The sequence below is a fragment of the Canis lupus genome, chromosome 7, assembly GCF_003254725.2.
Source record: "Canis lupus dingo isolate Sandy chromosome 7, ASM325472v2, whole genome shotgun sequence".
Classification (NCBI taxonomy): Eukaryota; Metazoa; Chordata; class Mammalia; order Carnivora; family Canidae; genus Canis; species Canis lupus.
Window position 1 is genome coordinate 581,411 of NC_064249.1, and position 23,792 is coordinate 605,202.

At 40.8% G+C, this 23,792-nt stretch overlaps 1 protein-coding gene and 1 long non-coding RNA gene across 16 annotated transcripts in view; one reads left to right on the top strand and one right to left on the bottom strand.

The window, feature by feature from the left end:
* The window catches only part of PPP1R12B (protein phosphatase 1 regulatory subunit 12B), a 204,676-nt gene that overhangs the window by 27,910 nt on the left and 152,974 nt on the right, over positions 1-23,792 (bottom strand). The window contains exon 1 of one of the 14 annotated variants that reach the window (XM_025458524.3): positions 14,497-15,296. The exons of 11 other annotated variants lie outside the window; for them this stretch is intronic. In XM_025458524.3, coding sequence (XP_025314309.1) covers positions 14,497-14,598 — 102 coding nt within the window. In that variant the 5' untranslated portion in view covers positions 14,599-15,296. Of the gene's footprint in view, positions 1-3,465; positions 3,688-9,312; positions 9,523-14,496; positions 15,297-23,792 lie in introns of those variants that run through there. 2 more of the 14 variants (XM_049111995.1, XM_049111992.1) reach the window with 2 other exon arrangements.
* Positions 88-17,540, top strand: LOC112667053 (uncharacterized). 2 transcript variants are annotated; one of them, XR_003141029.3, is made up of 4 exons: positions 90-246; positions 9,356-9,454; positions 11,970-12,054; positions 17,174-17,540. It is a non-coding gene; the product is annotated as an uncharacterized LOC112667053 (long non-coding RNA). The 2 variants fall into 2 exon arrangements; XR_003141028.3 differs by lacking the exon at positions 9,356-9,454 and having other exon boundaries at positions 88-246; positions 17,174-17,536.

Sequence of the window (23,792 nt, forward strand, 5' to 3'; positions counted from 1 at the left end):
TGAGTGAATGTGGAGAGAGGGAGACAAGATAGAGTGGGAGCTTGCCTAAGTGGACTCAGGGGAATAGCAAGCCAGGAAGTGACATCATAAGAGGCAAGCAGAACACAGGCTGGGGAAATGAACACCAAAGGTTTTCCAAGAGAAGATTCTAAGAAGTCGGCCTAGTGGGCAGCAAATAAGAAGATGCCCTACAACACAGGGCTCAGGGACCCAAGCTAAATCTAGGATCTTCTAGAAGTTAGAAATGTGAGTTCCTCTTACCTATGTTCTGGCAATAGCCCTATTTCTTTTCTGCAGGCTCTTTTATTTATTTTTATTTTTTAAAAAGATTTTATCCATTTATTCATGAAAGAGAGAGAGAGAGAGGCAGAGACACAGGCAGAGGGAGAGGCAGGCTCCATGCGGGGGAGCCGATGTGGGACTCGATCCCGGTACCCCGGGGTCACGCCCTGAGCCAAAGGCAGACGCTCAACCACTGGGTCACCCAGGTGCCTCTCTTTTATATTTTTAAAAGATTTTTATTTGTTTGAGAGAGAGAGACAGACAGACACAGCAGGGGGAGAAGTAGAGGGAGAGGGACAAGCAGAACGTGTGCTGAGCACAGAGCATGGTGCAGAGCTTGATCTCGAGACCCTGAGATCAGGACCTGAGCCGTAATCAGGAGTCGGACGCTTAACCAGCTGAGCCACCAGGTGCCCCTGGGCTCTCACTTTTAAAAACAGAACAGTTACTCTTATTCTACTATTTCAATAGGGTCTGAAGAGCTTTTCTGTGCGTGATGACATCATATATTTTAGAGAAGGCATGAGTATCTGTCCTGTTTGTAGGTTAATGCACATGTGTATGATGTCACACGCTCTGGTCTGGAAGTCGTATAAGGAACTTCTCTGAATGTTTTAGTTAAAGAGTGCTGCTCCTCCACCTTCTACTGAAGAGGAATGATGGCCATTGAAGCGAGACTGGTGTGTCTGATACTAGATAAAAACTGTTCATAGAAGGAATTATTTTCACCGCTTTTATGGCCCAGCTGGGGGCACTAGATATGGTGAGTGAGACCCTGGAGCGGAAGAGACAAAAAGCTGTTCAGAAACCAGTATGAATACAGAAAACAGAGATAAAAAGAATTAGTTAGAAGGCGGCCATAGTTAAAAAAAAAAAAAAAAAAAAAAAAAACCAAACCAAGAAGCAGGCTCTTTCCTTTCATGCCTCTTGAAATTCTCCCATAATAATCTCATTGGTTGGGACCTGTTTCTAATAAAAGAACAGAGTGAAGATCGCCATTAATTCAGATGGCAACCCGGCAAAGGGACAGGAACCAGGCCGGTTTTGATTTGTGAAATGTGTAGGGCTCTCAAAACACCAGAGACTGGCTTAGAAAAATCCCCACAAAAGCTTTTAACTTGAAAGTTATCAGGAGTTCAGGAAGGCACATAATTAAAACCAAACTCCTTTGACCAAGTTTAAAATAAAATTGTGGCTCTGGAAAGCTGGGCCCAAGGGAAAGGAATGAGACCAAGTCACATGTCTACTGCCAAGACTGAAAAGGGTTTAACTTATGTTCCTTTGGAGTTAGGGCTTGACCCCACAGCGATGGGAAAAAATCTCCTATTTACATTTTCCCTGAAAGGGACGAAGCAGAAAGAACATTTTATATCATGTTCTCGTGCACTAGTTGAGCCAGGGGCAACAATCTGAACTATTCTGGGACGGCCTACAGAGAACCAGCCTTTCCCTTCAGTGTCCTCACATGAATGCCTGATGACGAACAAGTCAATGATGGGAGTGTAGCTGCAAGCACTAGGAGCCTTGTGGATGCGTAGGGCGACTGCAAATCTACTCATTTTTGGAGCTGACAGGTGATATAATTCTATAACTTCTTGAGTTTGTTTGTTTGTTTGTTTTATTTATTCATTCATTCATTCATTAATTTTTAACTTCTTGAGTTTAAGAATCATTCTGGTTTCCTACAAATGTCTAAGAGAGGCAGAGGTCTCCTAGCTTTCTACCGTAAGGGAAGAATTCCCTTTACAACTCAAACAGATGGTTCTTAAGAAACTTGAAAGGAGAGTCTACCAGTTTCTAGCTTTGAAAGAGATCTGAGTCTGTATCGTTCCAGTAATCTCCTTGGGGATCCTGCACAGTTTGGAAATATACATGTGGGTGGAACAAAAAACGTTCAAGATTTACACCAAGGTGTGACAGTAGAGGATAGTGATGATGAAACCTGTATTGGTTTTTTTCCTCCACATCTAAATATCATACAAAAATTCAATTACATTAGTGTTCCATTGTTGCTGTCAAATTATAATAAAATGTAGTAGCTCAAAACATCCATTTATTATCTCACAGTTTTTGCAGGCCAGAAGTCAAGCATAGATCTACGGGTTCCCTGTTCAGGTTCTCACTGGGCAGAGAGCAAGGTGTCTGCTGGCGGGACTCCTATCTGGAGGCTTTGGGGGAAAATTATTCAGGGTGTTGGCAGAACCAAGTTACTCGTGGCTGCAGGTCTTAGCTCTCCATTTCCTTGCTGGCTGTCAGCTGGGGGCAGCTCCCTGCTCCTACAGACGCCCGCCTTCCTTCCCATGTGGCCCCTTCCATCTTCAAGCCAGTAACAGCATCCTGAGTCCTTTCACACTTCAAATTTCCCTGGCTCCCCCTGTCATCAGCCAAGAAAGTGCTTCTTTAAGGGGTCATGTCATTAGATCAGGGCCACCCAAGAAAATCTCCCCATCCTAAGGGGAATTGTGTCACATAACATAATCAGAGGAGAACCATCTCATCATATTTCTGGGCTCTGGAGATTAGGCCAGATTCTTTGGGAAGCCATTTTAGACTCCAACCATAAAAGACTCCCCAACCATTTTATTTATTTATTTATTTATTTATTTATTTATTTATTTATTTATTTATTTATTTTTAAATATTTTATTTATTTATTCATGAGAGACACAGAGAGGAGAGAGAGAGGCAGAGACACAGGCAGAGGGAGAAGCAGCCTCCATGCAGGGAGCCTGATGTGGGACTCGGTCTCGGGTCTCCAGGATCACACCCCAAGCTGAAGGTGGTGCTAAACCGCTGAGCCACCGGGGCTGCCCTTCCCCAACCATTTTAGACTCCCCCTTTAAAAGAAAAACACAGTCTAGTTTATAGCTTCCTCAAGGTAAGAAACATCAATAGTATATGGCCAATCAGCTGCAATTAGGTGATTATATGCATTCAGAACTAGAATAATGCTGAGGGCACAGTCTTGCACTGGGGAAACATGTACATCCATGCAAGCAGCTGCACATGTAGGTGAGTGTGCTTTGAAACACAATTTAGCTTTTAAAAGTATTAAATTGCAAAAATAAAAAAGTATTAAATTGCATATAGCTTTATCATATTATACTCTTTGATTTGTCTTTCCTAATTACTTAACGCAGGTGGAACAAAAACAAACAAGAAAGTCAAATACAGTCCTTAACATTCAGTTTATATCACAAGTATTTATTTATTTGAGAGAGAGAGAGAGAGAGAGATCAAGTGAGCAAGAGACAATGCACGAGTGAGGAGAGGAGCAGAATCTCCGCTGAGCAGGGAGCCCGACTCGACCTGGGGCTCGATCTGGGCATTCCAGGACCATGACCTGAGCTGAAGGTAGATGCTTGATGACTGAGCCACACAGGCGCACCTGGATCATAAATATTTCTGAAAAATATCATTGCCAGGTTGGGACTATCCAGTCAATGTAATATCGCGTGTAGAATTGAGATGATGTAATGCCCCGTCACATTATTCTAGACGTCCCACTACATTTTATTTTTTTATTTTTTATTTTTTCCCACTACATTTTAAAAGATAAATCATTATTTATTAAATTATAGAAGTAGTTATCTTTTGTTGTATCTATAGATGATGCTACCTCAATATTGGAATTTCCCGGTTCTTATTTTCTATGCAGGCCTATGCTTTTTCTTTGTGGATATTCCTAGCTACTGAAGAATTTCTCCTTTGGAACTCACAAATCACATTTATCATAGAAGGAAATATATGCATATACTTAGGTCTCCCTAAAATATCCAAAGCAAGCCATTTTATATTTAAGAGAATTTGTAAGCCATTATTATCCATGACTGTATCTGCAGGCTCAGGCACACTCTCTTTCTAGCCTTTCACATGCTGCATACTATACATGATGAAAAAAATGACTGAGGAGAATGAGTAGCTCTAAAACTTGTGACTCTCGCACGTGGGTCACATTTCTCACATTTAAAACATATTTTTACTGTCCACACAACTCAGAGTTTTAGGTCCTCACTGCTGTGCCAGCCACCTGAAACAATGGTAGCCCATAAAATACATTCAGAGGCTTCAAAAGAGCAAGGCTTAGTGCACACGGGAGAAGAGCAGCCTGATCATCCACCCCAAATACTGTTAGGTACTGCATTCAAGAAGTCCTACATTTAGAAGTTTCATCCCACTCCTCTGTTAAGGCTCTTCAACAGGCGCCGTTGCTGACCACCACTAACAACTCTTTCAGCCATTAAGCCTGGGAAGAGAAGGATATTCTTTAAATGGTGTCACTTTAGCACCATTTAGCATTTAGCAGCCTGCTTGGGCAGCAGTTATTTCAAATTTGGAAGAGGCCATGAATCAAAACCTCCAGACCTCATATTTCAAGAGGAAATAATTACTTGGGAACCTAAATAACGTAAGGTAAACCTTTTAACTTCTCAGTAGGTCCTACACAAACTCAGGGGCTTCCTCTGCTCTTAGCCCTTTCTCTTTCTGTCCCCACAGAAGCTAAAATATTAACTGGCATATTTTAGAGCTATAGATGCACTAGCAAACTGCAATAGACAGCTATCTCAATTGCCCTGGGAAGACCTATGGTTGGCCTACATTTCAGAAATAGGATTTTCTAGTGTGTGGCCTTTGACCTCCTTTCCAGGTGGCCAAATGGGGTAGGAACAGAGAGATCAGATCTAAACAGGCAGCAGTGTTCATTCTTTGTATATATTTTAAGTGCGTCTGTGTGCCCAGCTCTGTGAATGATACTTAGAGGAATAGAATAGATACGTGCAGAATCTAAGACATGGGCCTCTGATACCAAAGAGCTCTTCTTTGAGGAAGAGCGAAAAGCACATCCATAAAACAACCAGAGGAGGAGGCAAGAAAGTGATCAAACACTAGACTTTCTGCTACACACGACAAATAAAAAAGTAGCCAGAAGAGAGAGAGAGACCAATTCTGACTAGAGATTTTCAGCAACATTTCATGGAAAGAACAGGCCCAATGGGTTTATGGTCTGGAGTTTGAAGCTAGGTGGTCATGAAGAAAGACACTATCATAAGTGATTGGGGAAGTCTGGCACAAGTTGGGACCTTGTTAGGGCCACAGTTATCCCAGAGTGCTGCTACTGGAAGCTCTAAAAGATAACTGAAGCTTTAAAAATTTTTTTTCCACTAAAACCATTTTATACCCCCCATATAGACCTTAGATGCATAAGTCTTTCGATTTAGGGAGCTAAATTTTGCTCCCAAAACAGATATTTTACAATGAAGACATTTGGGAGGGGGAATGTAACTGCAATTTGCTTGATTTTTTGGCAGGAGAAGAGTCCCTTGGATAAGAAAAGCTTCAGTAATTCAGACTCTTTGAATTCAGAACTTGTTATAATTTGGGAAGTCCTGAATTCAAGCATACCTTTGTATCTTTATTTATTTTTTATGGGGCAAGGGGCAGAGGGAGAAGGAGAGAATACTAAGCAATATCCAGGCCCAACACGGAGCTCAACCTCACAACCCTGAGATCATGACCTGAGCCGAAATCAAGAGTTAGATGCTTAACCAACTGAGCCATTTGGAGACCCTTTGTACCATCTGTTTTAAAAACATGACTTTATAAAGCAAATTAATAGTATAAACAAAATAAGGGAAATGACCTTGCTTAAAGGATCTATTTTTGAGCACTTATAAATGGCTTTAGAGTAACTACTTATATACAATTAATACACTAAAAATTCTAGATTACAACCTTTAAGGAGATTGCAGATCTTTGCTCCTTAGCAACCATTTTACTACAGATACTTACAAATAATATAACTATTTTGAGATGATGCAAAATTCTGACTTTTTACTAATTTATATTTGCCTCTTCCTGAATTATTCTATAAGGATTTTCCTCCTTTAAATACAGTTTAATGATCACAATCTCTCTTTTCAAAATAGGTTAAGTGGTCAGGGATATTAGCAATAATTTAGGAGTTATTTAATGGAGACACAACAGTTTTAGTGGATTGGCTACACAGCTCACTGGCTAAGTGCTCCAGCGTTTACTTGTTCCATGACCTTAAATGATTATTTAACTTCTCTCTGCCTCAGTGTCCTCATCAGTAAAGTAGGGGAAATGGTGCCCAATGTATGATGTTATCAAAAACACTGAATAAGACAACAGATGTTAAGTGCTTGGGAGTGCAACTGGCATATAGTGAATGTTTGAGGAGTATTAGCAACGATATTAACTACAGTTTTCTCTGTTTTTCCATCCTCTCTCCCATTGCTCTTTGGTCCTTTGGCTCTGCCAATGCTTGTTGGCTGCAAGGGTAATAAGCTCAAACAAATTCCTTGGCACTCAAGTAAACGGTTTTGATTATTTGTAGATTTTGATAATCCAGGCCAATTCCTACTTACCCTTTCTAACCTACAGACATTTAAGGTCATTATTTACTGTCTGGATAGTTATACTCTCTCCCAAATAACCAACTGTATGAAGTTAATAAACACAAAAGTATAAAAACTCCTATATGGAAAAAAAAACTCCTATATGAAAATATTGTTTTCATAATGAGCCATAAAGGTTAAAGTCCAGACATAATTTGAGTATCTTTACCTAATCGTCGCATTGGTAAAACTCCCTGCACTGTGTAACCTAAGCAGACTGGCTGTGATGAGAACTAACCCCTCCGTTGCGGATGGATAACTGCCACTCACTACATAAAATAAACAGGTTTAGAACAGAAAAAAGGGGCTGAAAAAGAGTAAAAGGCAGATGAAAGCCAACTCGAGTTGCTTCCCTTGGGTCTTCTGACAATAATTGTTGTCTGTTCACACAAATATTATGATCAAAAAAGAGAAGTAAAAAATACTGAACAAATTGGGAACTTTTTTAAATTTGAAAAACCACCTGAGGTTGCACAGCTGATTATGTACAGAAAATAAAACTAGAACCGTAAACTCTTAACTGACCCTAAACTGACCTCCTAAATTTCTGGATTCTTTGGGAACTAAAGCTCATCACTGTATCATAGTTGACTATAGTACCTCCAAACAAATAAACAATATACACGCCTGCTTTCCTGCTTGGGATTCCAGCGGTGCCCGGGCCGGAAAACCACAGGGAGAAGCTGGGGTACCTGCTAGGTGTTACCACCTGCTCCGCCCCCAAGTTTTATTCTCAGCTCCCTCCTTATGCTTCATCTGCTCCTCAGACAAGCTCACCACTTCTGTGGCTTAATCATAAATATCAGTGTTTTCGGCCCATAATCTTCTCCTGAGCTTTAGACCAAATCATTCCTGGATATCACTATCTGAACGCTCCGAACCTCTAACTCGACTTCTCAAAAGTGTAATCATTTCCCCACTTCATGTCCCGTTCCCTCCCGCACATGCCATCTTCTGCTGAATCACCTCGACCCGAGACCTGGGAGCCAGCCCTCACTCTGCCCTCTCACAGGCTCATCCTCGCCCCCATCCCATCGGTTCCCGTCTGTCAGTCCTACCTTCCAAGTAGCTGAGTGCTTCTCCCTACTGCCTGGGGAATGTCTCTGTTCAGGCCCTTATCACTTCTCACCTGGAGTATGGCATTCAGGGCAACAGGCTCAACCTTCAGACCCTGCCTCTACAATCCAGCCTCCATAGATGCCAGAAATAGCTCTTGAATAAGCAGTTCTGATCACAGCCACTTTACTTCAACTTTTCAAGTTATCTACAGGGTAACTCTCCAAATCCTTAGAATGACATACTAAGCCCCATATGACCTGGTTCCTGCTGTGTCCCTAGTGTCATTTCCTATTATATTCCTAAATATATCTTTTGTTCTAGCCTCACCAGTCTGTAGCTCTCAAAATAATCCTATACTTTCTCATATATTTTTTCCACTTTTGTAATGCAATTTCCTCCTCCTTTGACCACCTATCTTTTATTGTTCTTTATTTTAAAAAAATATTTTATTGGGGCAGCCTGGGTGGCTGAGTGGTTTAGCACCTGCCTTCAGCCCAGGGCCTGATCCTGGAGTCCTGGGATCGAGTCCCACATCGGGCTCCCTGCAGGGAGCCTGCTTCTCCCTCTGCCTGTGTCCCTGCCTCTCTCTGTCTCTCATGAATAAAATCTTAAAAAATATATATATTTTATTTATTTGCGACCAGGCAAGCAAGTGAGAGAGAGAGAGAGAGAGAGAGAGAGAGAGAACACAGCAGGGGGAGGGGCAGAGGGAGAGGGAAAAGCAAATCCCTACTGAGCAGGGAGCCTGAAGGGCTGCTTCAGGCACTTCAGAATCCTGGGATTGTGACCTGAGCCGATCAACTGAGCCACTGAGGTGCCCCTTTTATTCTTTAAACATCTGGCTAATGCATTTACCACTTGACTGATCTTCTAAAACAAAAAACACGCTGTACTCGATTTTCATTTTTCTCTCTCCAGTTAGACTGTCAATTCCTTGAAGGCAAGGGCTGTACCTGTCATTTTTTAATTCCAGTGTACAGCACAGCAGATGCTCATGAAATGTTAATGGTGGGAAGATTCAAAATAGAGGTGGGCTTGATAAACATTTATCATGGAACCAGAAAATTGGAGGCCCAAAGGTAGGACTGGGCTTGCATCTGTGTTGTCACCTGGAAACTCCCAGAAAGGAACTGATGCCTTCAAAACTCCCAGTGTTTTTTGGTCAAAAAACCATGACTTCAGACGCCATCTCATCCAGTTTTTTGTAGGACATGGGTTAACTAGTCCACTATATAGCTAAGATTCCAAACGGGGAACTGTGTTTGTTTCTACAGGTTCCACTACACTTGCTTAGAAGATTCATTGGAAAAAAAAAAAAAAAAAGAAGATTCATTGGGTCATAGAATTACTGCTATTGACTTTTCTTGAATGAAATAAAAAAAAAGAAAGAAAAGATACATTAGTGGTTTTAATTAGAAAAAAATGGTTAACAGATTGCACCGTTAATTAGCCTTATTCACCCAGACAAACGTTTCTCATTTCATGACAATGGATTATAAAGCAAAGCGAAAAATGAATTCCAGATTGGTAGTGCCCAGATGTAGTATGACACGTAAAAAGGGTAAGATTATACACTAAACTGCTGTTTGTCACAGGAGAGCAGAAAGGACATGCAAAGAACAACCGTCAATACTGACAGTCTGAAATGCTGAGGCAGAGGGGAGACTCCGAACCCGAGTGGCCACATAGACAAGGTCTCGTGAAAGCAGAAATCCTTCATCACTTGCTTGTTTATCAAATGCTCTCTCATTAGTTTGTAGAGCTGGTTATAAAACAAAACAAGTTGGTTAATTGTTCCCTTTATTCATGTTAATTGCTGGGGAGAGAAACCTTGTGAAAAATCTCCGTATTTTCAGTTGACATATAAATCCAGATTAAATGGGGAAAATGCTACTGATCTTGTTTTATAGATGCAGGCCCAATCCTATTATCATAAATACCAACCAATTCAATAAAAATCTGTCTAGTTAAAAGATTCCCAGGGTTCGGCTGATGACCTACTTACTTCAAGACTATTCAATGTAATATCAGCTAAAGCCCTACAATGTGGACATTCTTTTGTATTTTGTTATCTTTGGATACACCTGTATTGAAAAATATTTTGCTAAATTACCAATAATAATTTGAGAGCATTGACCACCAATGATTACCTTGCTCTTGTTTTCAAGATGATTTAGAACTGCTAAACCATCTAAATTGACTAATTTCTAAATTAACAGAATTTATATACTTGAGACTCGATCATATAAATGGTGATTAAAAAGCAAGAGCTAGAGGTGTGTAATGTATTTGTAGTTCAGAATTCTTACTTTTTCAATGTTGGAAAAATACATCAAAAGGAAGTTGTTCTACTAATTGTGTGAACCCTGCACCTCATGTAGTTGCTTCAGAGTGTGAGAACAGCGGCTAAGCCTTCAAATTCTTATACATAGATAGCTGGTGTGGTTCCCATTAGAAATATGAGTGAACTGGGGCACCCGGGTGGCTTAGTCGGTTAGCTGTCTGACCTTCGCTCAGGTTGTGATCTCAGGGTCCTGGGACTGAGTCCCTCATCCAGGCCTGTGTGGAGCCCTGAGGCAGGCTCTGAGCTCAGCAGGGAGTCTGCTTCTCCCTCTCCCCCACTCGTGCTCTCTCTATCTCAAATAAATAAAATCTTTTTTTTTTTTTTTTTAATAAATAAAATCTTAAAAAAAAATCTGAATGAATCTGGAAGTTGTTTTGCCTTCCCTGGGTACAAAAATCAGAGATGAGTAGATCTTTTACTCAGGGAACTCCCCAAATTTTACAGACAAAGAGATATTGAACTAGTGTGAACCTAGTGTGAAAGCCAAAAGACTCGTTAAAAAAAAAAAATTATTTCACTATTCAGGGTCAACCAAAACAGGAATATCAGGAGCATATCACTTAGAATAGTAATTTTAGTGGGGGATGGGGGGTGGAGACACTAAAAGAATAGATGGTGGATATTTTCCTTATGGAAAGAGGGGTATCTTTTTTTCTAAAGATTTATTTATTTATTCATGAGACACACACACACAGAGAGAGAGAGAGAGAGAGAGAGAGAGAGAGAGGCAGAGACACAGGCAGAGGGAGAAGCAGGCTCCCTGCAGGGAGCCTGATGTGGGACTTGATCCCGGGTCTCCAGGATCACGCCCTGGGCCAAAGACAGCGCTAAACTGCTGAGCCACCTGGGCTGCCCAAGAGAGGGGTGTTTTTTTAAAGACCATGTTTAACAGTGTAATTTTGTGTTCAGAGAATGGAAATATATTGTTTTTGAAATACAAACTAGAGAAAGTAGAATCTTAGCTGGTAAGACACGCTATCTTCCGTATATAAGTGATTTTTTCATTAGGGAGGATACTAGTTGCACAATCTCTAGGCAAGCATTACATTTTTATATTACTAAAATGGTCCTAGTTTATCGAGTACAGAAACACTGAATTACATAATATTAAAAGTACCAGAAGCTGTTGAGAGTTGAAAAGTAAAGGAATGGTAAGATAAGTTTGTTTTCTAGTACTGAGAAATCATCCTGCTATTGGTTTTCTCAAGTTAAAAATCATATGTGTTTGAGTTGCAGTTTATAGTTTGCACATGCCGCTTCTTGAACATCTGGCTAAGGGCAAGGTGTTCTAAATATCCTCCCCGTGTGAATGGCTATCATTTAAAAATTCCCTGTGAAAGCATTTTCCTTATATGGAAACACTTAATATTTAGCCTCTTTAACAACAGTAAAAAAAAAAAAAAAATCACAAATATTTATACGCTGGCTCAAAATTTCAATAATTTGTTTTGAAGAATGTTGGCTTCAGAGGCTACACCTCTTTGTGCAGTTTCTAACAGAAAAGTGAATGTGCACTTGGTCAAGTTTGCATGGGGAGAGAGAGAGGCTCTGACCTTAACTCTGAGATGCACAGACACTTCCCAGCATCCTTACTCAAGTATTTCTCTGCCTCTGAGAGAGATATGAAGACCTGTAGCCACAAGGGCTCAGGCTCTGGGGGACCCACGGTTCCCTATGCTCTGACCAGGGTTCTAGAATCAGGCGTGGGAGATTCCGTATAGCTTGCCAATTCCCTCCCTTGGTCTGCAGACACTGCTTTCCTCTTTCCATAATTGTAGTTTTCTGGGTCCTCATTATGCCTAAATTTTGGATTCCCACAGCTACCCAAGCTTTTGACTGTCATCTTTGATTCCTTAACTTTCCAGTGTATTTGGCACGAAACCAGCGTTATGGACAAATACGGGTTTTGAGGCCAGAGAGACCAGGCTCTGCTGCTTACTAGCTGACGGGGTGGGTAAGCCACTTCTCTTCCGTGTATTTCCGTTTCCTCGTATGTAAAATGGTGACAGCAACACCCACCCTTCAGGGTGGCTGGGGATTAAATGAGGTAAGGAAAGTGAAGCAGCAGCCAGGCAGGTAACCGGGCATCCGAGGCCTATGAGCATCACCACGGCCACACTAGCCGTTAAAGAGCACCACACACAGTGAGGGGAGGGACGGTCGCAGCCTTAAACCAGTTGGGAAGCAGCACCCTAATAAGTTGGGACGTGAGAGCAAACAGGCTACAGGGGAAGCCTAGGAGAGAAGTCTTAGTTTTAGTACCAACAGCCTCCAAACTGGTCTGGCGTATCTTTCACCCTCTCAGACGTACAGACACAAGCGACATAATGGACCATGAATGATAAATGAAAATCCACATTCTCTATAGTAGAGCCTAAGGCCATGTGGACCTGGAAGCTGGTTACAGTAAACGGGCACTCTTATGGGACTCCACAGCCACTGACCGCTGAAATTGGGAAGCAGTCTCTTATTAAGGCCATCCACGTGTTGGTTTCCTATAAACCGAATTTTCAAATTCTCTCCCACTGTGACCTCTGTCTAAAAAGTCAGGGATGGGGGGATGGAATGAGGGTAGAAAGGGTGGGTGGCAGCTGTTAGGACCGAGACAAGAAGAAAGGAGCACTTAACCATAAAGAAGAAATGGGTTCAAAGAGAAAAAGGAAAAGGGGTGTGTGCCACTAAACAGATTCTGTTGAGTGCTCATGAGGTGTCACGCATCACTCCAGGAACTGTGTCACAGCAGTGAACAAATGTTAACAAGGGGCTCTTTACACCAAAGGTGCCGCTGAGTGTGATAAGAGGGAACAGACAAACAAACACTACTGAAGTAAAAGTACTCCATTTTGTGGACCTCAATGGTAGTCACCAAAAAGTACCCAAGGGCTGCTGAGGGGGAAGCAGTCTGTGGCTGCTGCTGCTGCTTGTTCTTTTTTTTTTTTTTTTTTTTTTAAATAACTATGTTTACAGTTCCTTTTATTTTTATTTATTTATCTAATTAATTTAGAGCGGGAGGGAGGGAGCGTGTGTGTGAACGGGGCGGGACACAGGGAGGAGAGAGAACCCCAAGCAGGCTCCATGCTCAGTCTGCAGCCCGATGCAGGGCTCGATCCCATGATCCTGAGATCATGACCTGAGCCAAACCAAGCTCAGGCTTGGGCCGACTGAGCCAGCCAGGCGCCCCTCATCGATGGCTTCTTAGAAAGGAAAGACTCAGCCTGTGAAACTCCCAGAACTCAACAATGGTGACACAGACACTCGAGCTTCTCAGTCCTGTCACAGAAAGAACTCATGAATGAAAGAGCTTTATAACCAAATCTTTTTGGAATTCTGGTAAACTTTCCTAGCTGATGCTCCAGACCCACATGTTACATAGCAAATACCACTGTCTGGTAATCTATCCCATGAGAAAGACGCTGAAAACAAACAGAAGATAACTCAAAAGAAATGCAGTAGTCAATTCAGGTTTCTTGCAGATTTTCCCCCACAGCTCCCCAAATAAGGAAGCTACAGCCATCGTACTTGTTATTCTGTGTAGATAGCAGAGCACAATCCTGTTCCCTAAGAAGGAGCTGCTACCTTGCCTACTACCTAATATGCCCATCGGGGCTTCTCATCGCCTGCTATTGGTAGCAGTCCTTGCATTTTCAGTTCCCATCAGAGGAAGACACTAAGTCAGATGCGAATCACTTCCACAACACACACTCGAGAAAAAAACTCAAGTGGATCTGCCTAGGGCACTACCAACACCTCCACACAGCTGGTTGTCAATAGCTAGGGGTTCTTTCTTTGACTTCGTAAGCATGAAATTTCTAGACTGAGGAGGAAGAAAGACTCCGAGTGTCCGTAACTCCTTGCTCATTTTGCTTTCTCTCTATCGCTCAGTGGGCACACAACACGGGCAAGGGTAGACTCGCTCTCACACACACGCCTACACGAACGTTCACGAGGAGCTTGCACATAACTGAAGTTTAATGTACACTGTTTTGTGGCCATTTAGGAGCTTTTTCTCTAGAAACATAGTATTGACCCACAAAAAAACAGGAAAGGGAGCAACTAAAAATAACCACAGAAATTAAGAAACGCCTGTAAGAGTGACAAGGACTCTAAAATCTTACTCCCAGGCAGCTTACAACTGACGGTTAAAAGCTAAAAGATAGAAATTGTAAGTCTAACATATTTAAATCTGCTTTTACTTAAGACTACAGTAAGTATTATGAACTATAACCTCCTGCAGAGAAACTAACGGGATCTTTACTTGCAAATTTTCTTTTTTCCTCTACCGATTCCCACATGCTCTGAAATGCCTTCGCTCTAAACCTAACTCCCCAAGTTACAGACACATTCTCCACCTTTAACACAACTATGAACATATGTAAATAAAACGCTGCTTACTCGGAGTGTCTTGGCAGTCGGGGAAGGAGATGCTGGGGGAGAATCAGACTGAGATTTCCTATTCCGAGTGAATTCTTTACTTCGGGTATATAAAGAGGACATGGTTCCTCAGGATGTAGGCAGACACTCAACCACTGGATTCTTCACGCAAAGCTGGGAAACTGCCCCTGCAGGTTACCCTCAGGGAATCTCTCCTTTTGAGTTGATGCAAGAAGACTTTGGATAGAACTAAATAAAGGATAAAAGCCACCCTGTAAATTATAGTCTTGTGCTCTGAACCAGTCCACAGTTAAACAGAGTCTGAGAGGCGTGTTCCATCAATATTTGCAGTCCAGCTTCAACCACAAGTGCTCGGGACTGGTAGCTTACGACGGAGGGTATTGTGCTGAGCCACACCTTGTATGCCTAGATCGAGTCCTTGATTCTCCCAAAGGACACTTCTTATTGAGACTTGCTCCCCAATAAAACCTGAGTCTAGTTTCCCGATGACACCAGATTAAATCCCAGAGGAAAGATGACCTTGGATCCTGCCGGAGATGAGCCTGGGACGAACTACCGTCACTTTATCCAGAGGGAAGAAACAGAAATGCTCTGGAAATCATGCTCTTTCCTTAGCTTGACTCCACTTGGGCTGGAAGGGGTTTAGAACTGCCGTGATAAATTCAGGTTAAACAACTTAAAAACAAAAAAACAAAACAAAAATACAAATAAGGAACCAAGAGTTTATGAGAAGGAAGCCATCTGAGGAAGTCAAGTTTCCCTAAGTCCTCCCAGACGAAGCTGCTTTTACATATAAACACTCACAGTCATACACACATCTTTTCCCCTCCCCTCTTCTATTTTCTGACATTCCAAATCCCTATTCGCTCAGCGAGGAATGCTGGAGAAGAGCCAAGGGCAAAGATTCACTTTCAACTCAGAATTCGGGTTGCCACTTGCAGGAGGAAAAGAAAGCCTGCCAGCTTCTAGGAATAAAGGGAGGCTCTTTGGGGACAGGCTCAGGGGCAAAGCCCACCAAACCTTCTGGTATCCACCGCGTTAGTTAGAGTAAGCAGCGGCTTCACCGGCTGACTTCTCCAAACAGCTGGCGAGATAGGAGAAGGGGGACTTTTCAACTTCTGGATCTCTCAAGTAACAAAGCCCTGACAGACACATGAGTCAACGCACCTTTGGGCCCTTTATGTTTCACTTTGATGACATGGCATTCCTGCCACACCACAAGGAAGCCCAGCAAATGGAAACTTTGGCCCACTGCAAAGGAAGCTCTCTGTACATCAGAGACTTCAGTGGCTGAATCTCTGAGTATACAGCTTACCAGCATTTTCTAAAATGCTGTAATCAGGGAAGAACAAGGTGGAAAGAGGGTATAGGTAAGGGGAGGGAAAGAGTCAGAAATGAAGAGAAAAAGCAGAGACAGAAGCGGAAATGTGAGAATGCAGGGCTGAGTTACCCACAGGGACAATTAAGAGTTAAAAAGAAAGGAATTTATTTGCTTGGTGTTGAAGGTTTTTGGATTTGGCCTTGAAACATCTCAAATTTAATCTTTTGCACTCTGTTGTCATCACTACCCTATCCAACATTTCTAGGCCAAATGCTTTCTAAGCCAATAGGTTTAGCCCCAAAGTAACAACTCACTTCCCTCTGGGCTCTTGGAAACTTTATCCTGCCCTTCCTTTTCCTACATGAAATTTATACTTTTTCCTTCAATTCTTCCCAGCATGCCACTCTTTTTCCCTCTAATTATCTTGACATCTTCTTTATTCTTATGACCAATTTTGTAAAATTAAACGAAGGGAAGTGATCAGCTACTTGGGGGTTGGTCTGAGGAATACAGGTGGATGAGGGTTTATAAAAGAGGTCTTAATTCATTCTCAATCTAAAAAACTGAAGAAGACTGCTCAATTCCACCACAAGCCAGAACTAGACTGTGTCTGAAAGGCCAATTATTTTGGGAATTCAGATCTATGAATCTTGTGTTTTAGATCCTAGTTATATAGTTAATCTCATCTAATAAGAATGAGTTTTTCTCTATAGATCTCTTCACTTAGAAAAGAAATATTGATGTAAACCTAAATAGTAACATTCCCATAGCAAGCACAGATTGTCTAGGGAGGGATTAGGAGGGATACTTTTTCACTCTCCAGAATGCAAGTCACCAGGTTACACTATTCCTCAAAGCATGGCAAGATGAAATGTGGTCAGTTCCCTGATCTGTTTCTGTACAGTTTATACAGTGATTTCATTACTCATTGGCAACTGAAGAGGAAATGTAAAAGCCTATTACTCCCAACTATCATTCCTGTCTCTTCACTTCTTTGTTATATCTACTCCTAGGCAGTGGTAAACTCTTTTAAAGTGTTTTAACATATATTATCTCATCTGATTCTCTCAATACCGAGAGACAGTAACCTGCTCTACTTAGACGACTGGCTTTATACAGGGGGGTAGAGCAAATAAATAATCATATTGAGGCCAATGGGAGCTAGGTTTCTTAATGCTGGAGAAGGTAGGTATAAACAAGAAAAAAGAGAAACTTAGAATAAAACCTTGTGATATGCAGGAGTGAAGGTATCGAAGGTATGTATTTTCAATATATACAGACCTAAATAACTAAAGATGTAACGATATGTGCGTGCATGTGTGTCTAACTAAATGCACCTATCTATGTATTTCCTAGCTCTCTGCACTGAGAAACGTGGGAAGAGCAACACTCCAGCAGCATTCCGTGCACCTAGCGCTCAAATCACAGTTTCTACGCTCCACTCTCTGTTAAAAGGAACAGGATTCCCTGGAGAAATGACTAATTCCAGAGTTGGGGCAGGGATAAGAAAATGGGCCTGGGTCTTTCGTGTCAGAAAGTAAGGAAGCACTTTAATAATGGAAACATGGCAAAAGGACATGGAGACTTGCTTAAAAAAGCCAAACCTGAAACACTCTGAGCATCAAAATAAATAATGATAGTGAAAAGTTATAACCCATTGAACAACATAGGAACCTACGAGCACACACTAATACAAATAAATGAATGAAAAAAGAAATGAGACAAAGTTCTTCCTTACAACAGAATGCCTACTAATAAATGTAGAAGGAGTAATGAAATTAGAAAAATCACCATTTGGCAAACATCAATGTAAAATCAATCCAAGAAAGGAACATTAGTGGATTCCAAAGCTAATAGATAAAAATAGGATGAGGAACTGGATTTTACATAATCTCAAAGTATTGCCTCATAAAATATTTATTAATCATGAGGGAAGAAAAGTGGGCTTTACTATGGAGAAACCTAGCACACACTATCTTAATCAAGTGATCAAAGCTCAACACTACCAGTAGGGACAAATTGTTAGGACAAAATGAGAACAGCAAAGGATTGCTTCTGTGACATTGTATAAAAAATGCATAAAATGGGTCTACTTATGAGGAAACACTGGGCCCAAGCTGAGGGACATACATGACAGGCCTGTCATCTTAAAAAATACCAAGGTCATGAAAGGTAAGGAAAGACCAACTAGGGAGATATGAGAATTAGGTCTTCTTCTTCTTCTTTTTTTTAAAGATTTTATTTATTTATTTATTCTTGAGAGACAGAGAGAGAGGCAGAGGGAGGAGCAGGCTCCATGCAGGGAGCCTGATGTGGGACTCGATCCCCGGACTCCAGGATCACACCCTGGGCTGAAGGCAGGTGCTAAACCGCTGAGCCACTGGGGCTGCCCGAGAATCAGGTCTAATGTGTGATCCTGTATTGGAGCCCTCTGCTACGAAGAACATTACTGGGACAACTGGTGAAATTTGAATGTGGTTTCTTGGTGAAGGTTATACAAGGGGTCTTTGTACCATTCTTTTTTTTTCTTTTAAGATTTTATTTATTTGAGAGGGAGGGAAGGAGAGAGAAAGAGAAAAGGTGGGGAAAGAAAGCACGAGTGGGGGGAAGTTAAGAGGGACAAGCAGACTCCTCACTGAGTGGGGAGCCCCACACAGGGCTCCATCCCAGGACCCCAAATCATGACCTGAGCTGAAGTCAGATGCTTAACAAACAGAGCCAGCCAAGCACTCCTATACTTATTCTCAAAATATTTCTGTAAATTTGAATTGTTTAAAAATAAAAAGTTAAAAAGCTACTCAGTTCTTTTATATTATGAAGGTGGGAAATGCAGGCAAATGAGGTAACTTCAGAGGTTACTCCAGAGAACCTTTGAAAGACAGTCTCTCATTACAGATTTAATTACGATTCTTTGTTCACCAAAGAATTGGGGTTGTTAATGGCAGTAAGTAGTCACTTGGGCTAAAGTCACAATGAACTAAGATTCCTTAGATGGTCATGAATCAATTTGGTGGTTCACAACCACATCAATAAAAAGTACAATAGAATAGCAAAATCAGAGTACATTAGACACAGAGTAAGGGTGTGTTTTCATGCAACTGCTGTTTCTGTTAGACAGAATATATCTATATGTACCCTGGGTCATAGTATAAAAAGCATTTCTTATGTGGGTCACAGTCAAAAAAGTTTGAAAGCCAAGAAGAAAGAGCCTGTATAAGTCCTTCACTGGTGAGAAGAGAAAGAGTAGTTTCTACTCTGACATGATAGGAGGATAGTTATCTCATCCCTGATTATCAAACTGGCAAAAAACATGTGCTTTGAACTAAATCTGACCCAATATTATACTGTTTGACCAGTAAAATCTGATAAGGCTACAAAAAGTCACTACCTCTTAAGCAAACTTTTCTTTTTTGGTGGGATTTGGTGGACAAACACCAGAGAGAAGGATTTTATTATGGCTGATACAACTCCCAGAATTATCTCTAGGTCCAGACTATCAGAATTTCACCATATGAACACTCAGGCTACCCCAATGCACCCTGAAAATCCTTTGTGTCATCTAAGGGATGAATGGAGACTCCTTGAATGTCACTGAAGGGCTTTGACTAGAGGAACCAGTATACCCAACTATCATCTCAAAAAGGTATGTTTGGAATTCCAAATCTTTTTCTTTTCCTAGTTAAAGAACATAGTCCCCCCCCCCCCCCCTTTCTCCAGTAAACTGATAATTCAAGACCAACAGTGTTCATTGCCACATGAAGAGGGAGACTATAGTTGGAACTTATATTTGAATTTTGGGTATCAAACATGGTATTATTAAGTTTACAGAAAAAACCATTTTAGATACTCTGCTTGCTATATTTGCTATTCAACAGAGACTAGTAGCCTATAGAAGGGGTCCTGATATTTATCCAGGATAGATTAAAAAATATTTTTTTAAAAGTTCATCTGGTAAATATGTGAAATAGGGCAAAGGTTAAGAGTATATAAGGACAGACAGGTGAAACAATAGCTAGCTAGAAAGAACATAATCTGCTCTTTGGTTCAGAGCCAAACTCATTTTTTTGAATTCCTGAGGGCAGAGTATATAAATATAAGTGTTTGTACATAGGAAGGGGGTGGATATACCTGCAAAATGGTGTATTAATTATGAACAACTGCTAAAAGTAAACCTCATAATTCTATTAGATTGTAAAACCCACAGAGGCTTTATCATTCTATAAAGTCATACAAAATCTAATCTCTTGGAATTAGTTACTTTTAAAATTAAAATGATCTCAGAGTGGTTTCACAATCTCAAATGGTCCCTATCTATAACTTTCAAGTTCCTTTGTGGCAAAAAAGGAAATAGAACAACAGAATTAAGTTCTGAAGTGCTTCTGGCTAAGGGGATCAGAAAAGACCCTCTCTATTAGCACTTGTGAATGTCAGAATTGAGCCTAAACTATGAGATGTTTAAGTCAATAAATAAATGTTGTATGACTGTAGCCAGAAACTTCAGACCTAGACTTTTCTGATGGGGCCTCAAACCCGCAACTCAATCATTTAGAACTGTAATCTCTAAAATTCTATTTTTGGCATAGTGCCAAAGGAATCCTTTCCCATCACCCATTTCATCAGCTATAGCAAAAGGGTAGGAAAGTTCCTCTTGAAGGTAAGCATGGCTTCCAAACCACAAGGTCTTCAAAGCCTAAAGGACATTGTTAAATTGGCAGACATTACCTAATCTTTCAAAAATCCTTATGCTGCTTCCTGTAAATCAATTTTTTTGGTAGTTTATAAACTTCTGAGTAGCCACAATATACAGTATTTTAGTTTAAATTTAGGGAAGAAGGTAATGAGTCAAATATTAACAATTAAAAATTACACATAGTTTAAGATCCCTGTTTCTCCTTTTGGAACTTTTGAAACAGAGCAATCATTTTCAGCCCCATTTATGAATATAAGGGCCAAAGAAAATATTTTTATTTTTAATCAGCTGATACTTCTCTTCTATCAATCCACCTAACACTATTAAGTACTTATTTCATGCAAGGTACTATTAGGATGATACAAAGTTCTTTAAGGCATGATTATTGTCTTCAAAGAGATTATAAGAAATCTCAAGATTTATAGAATTGCAAAGTGAGGGCTTCATACTGCTAAAATTAACAATTAGCACCACAATAAGATATCACCTCCTATCAGTCAGAATGGCTATAAGAAAGAGGGGCTCTGAGTGGCTCAGTGGTTGAGCATCTGTCTTTGGCTCAGGTCATGATCCCCTGCCCCAGGGCAGGGTCTCTGCTCAGTGGGGAGCCTGCTGCTCCCTCTGCCTCTGCCCCTCACCCCTTGTGCTTGCTTTCTCTGTCACATAAATAAACTCTTTTTTTTTTTTTTTTAAAGACAAGAAATAACAAGTGTTGGTGAGAATGTGAAGAAAAGGGAACCTTAATGCACTATTGGTAGGAATGTAATTGGTACAGCCACTATGGAAAACAGTATAGAGGTTCCTCAAAAACTTGAAAAATACCATACGATCTAGTAACAAAACTGCTGGGTACTTACCCAAAGAAATGAAAACACTAGGTTGAAAGGATGTATGCAACATTATGTACAATAGCCAAGACATGGAGGCAACCTAAATGTCCATCAATAGATGAGTGGATACAGAAGATGTGGTACATGTAAACATAATGAAATATTAGCCTTAAAAAAGAACGAACTGTTGTCATTCATGGTAACAAAGATGGACCTAGAGGGTATTAGGCTAAGTGAAAAGACGGACAGAGAAAGACAAATACTGTATGATTTCACTTATGTGTAGAAGCTAAAAAACAAAACGAACAAACAAAACAGAAACAGATTCATAAATACAGAGAACAAAATGGTGGTTTCCAGAAGAGGGGTGGGTGGTGGGTCAGCAAAACAGGTGAAGGGGATTAAGAGGTGTAAACTTCCAGCTACAAAATAAGTCCCAGAGATGAAAAGCATAGCATAGGGAGTATAGCCAGTAACACTGTAATAACTGCACCGTGACAGATGGTGACTGTACTCACTGTGGCGAGCACAGCATAATGCTGAGAACTGTCAAATCACTATGCTGTACACCTGAAACTAACCTAACACTGTATGCCAGCTATAGTTCATTAAAAAAAAAAAAAAAAAAAAGAATTGTAGGGATGCCTGGGTGGCTCAGCTGGTTGAACGACCTACTCTTGGTCTCGGCTCAGGTCATGATGTCAGGATTGTGAGATCAAGCCCCGCATCAGACTCCGCACTCCACAGGGAGTCTGCTTCTCTCTCTCTTTCTCCCTTTCCTTCTCCCTCTGCCGCTCCCTCAATCTTGCACTCTCTCTCAAATAAATAAATCTTAAAAAAAAATTATAAGCATAAAAAAACTCTAAAGAAACCCAATCAAGCCCTACTCTTCCATATGTTCTTATGTAATTTCTAATTTCATACTAAATAAATAAGCTATTTTTAAAGGAGACCATCAATAGGACGCAGCCAAGTCAGAAGAAAAGTCAGAGTGAATAAGAGCTGCATTTACTATTCCATGTATTTATACTGTTGTTTTTATTACTGGGCCTCTAGAAGGGCCACAAGCATTATTTGGGGGAAAGAGGATATATGAGAAGTTCTCAAGAGAACAGGAAGTTCTTTGTCACTTAACTCCTTTGTCCTTCTATTTTCCCATCTTAATCCTCATTTTTAATTTATGTGATATGAAAATCTTCCCCCTTCTTTCAGGATGGGAAAGATCAATGGTGTTGACTCACGTTTAATGATTTCTCCTGCAGAGATGCTCCTGAGTGAGGTAGACCTATTAGGGATTTTACCACAAAATCACTCTATTAGAGTGAAGTGAAGTGAATCATTCCAGAGTAAAGAGTCAGCCTTCAATCCAATATAAGGAAACAAAGAGCAGAAGGAAGCCATGCAATTCTTTCCATTTAATAAAGGGCTTTTGACATGTGTTCTTTATGAAAAAGCAATAAAAGCTAAAAATCAGACCAACAAAACACATCCATTAAAAGGCTTGTGTATACTCGGGTGGGTTGCTGAAGGAGGGGGCCGGGGGAGGAGACCGTGCCATTTTGAGATACAAGGCAGTAACACAGAGGCAAAGTAAGATAAGACCTTAAAGTTGCCTAGCATGGAGTTAGCCAATTTTTATTACTCTCCAGAGTGTTTCCCATCTTGCTCTCATAGGACTTAAATAATGTCCTAGTGTTAAAGAACTTTAAATCTCAGAAACTCACTTAAGGGTAAGGGATTATTATGGGCCCTTTAAGACACCTGTCCCAGAATTAGTTTATAGGTTTAGTGTTTTGCAATTAAATTTAAACAGCTTAGAAAGGCAGAGTATTTTATGTGAGTGACTTAGGCAGTTTTTCCTCCAGTCACACTTTCTTTACAGGCCACATCTGTTAGAAAGAGCAGTAAGTAAAGTTAGAGCTAGGGGGCAACCCAGAACCTGAGTAGAGGTTTTTCAAGGGTAAGCTTGGGAGTGGGGGCAATACTCCCTCAGGGGCATTCTCACAATGACTGCAGAGTGCTATCAGCATTTAGTAGGCCAGGGTCAGGGACACTGGAGGTGTCCTACTACTCTGCTCCTCAAAGAGCCGCAGGAGGAAGAAATAATTACTCTGTCAAAATGCTCACAGTACCCTGATGAGTCAAAATGCTTCAACTGATCAGAAGCACTAATGGCAAATTAAATATTTTTTGATTAGCTTAAAATTACCTCAAAGGGCTCTCTAAGTTTATATGGCTGGTTAAACACTGAATAAATAGCTTAAAACAGTATGATTTATCTAAAACATTTGTTACAACTATAAATATTCAGTAGAGTTATTTAATTTTTAATTTTTGAGAGAGAGTGTGAGTGTGAGTGTGGGTTGGTGGGGGTGGGAGTGGGGGGTGAGAGGGGAGAGAGAGAGAATCTTATGCAGGCTCAGTTCCCAGTGCAGAGCCCAACCTTGAGATCATG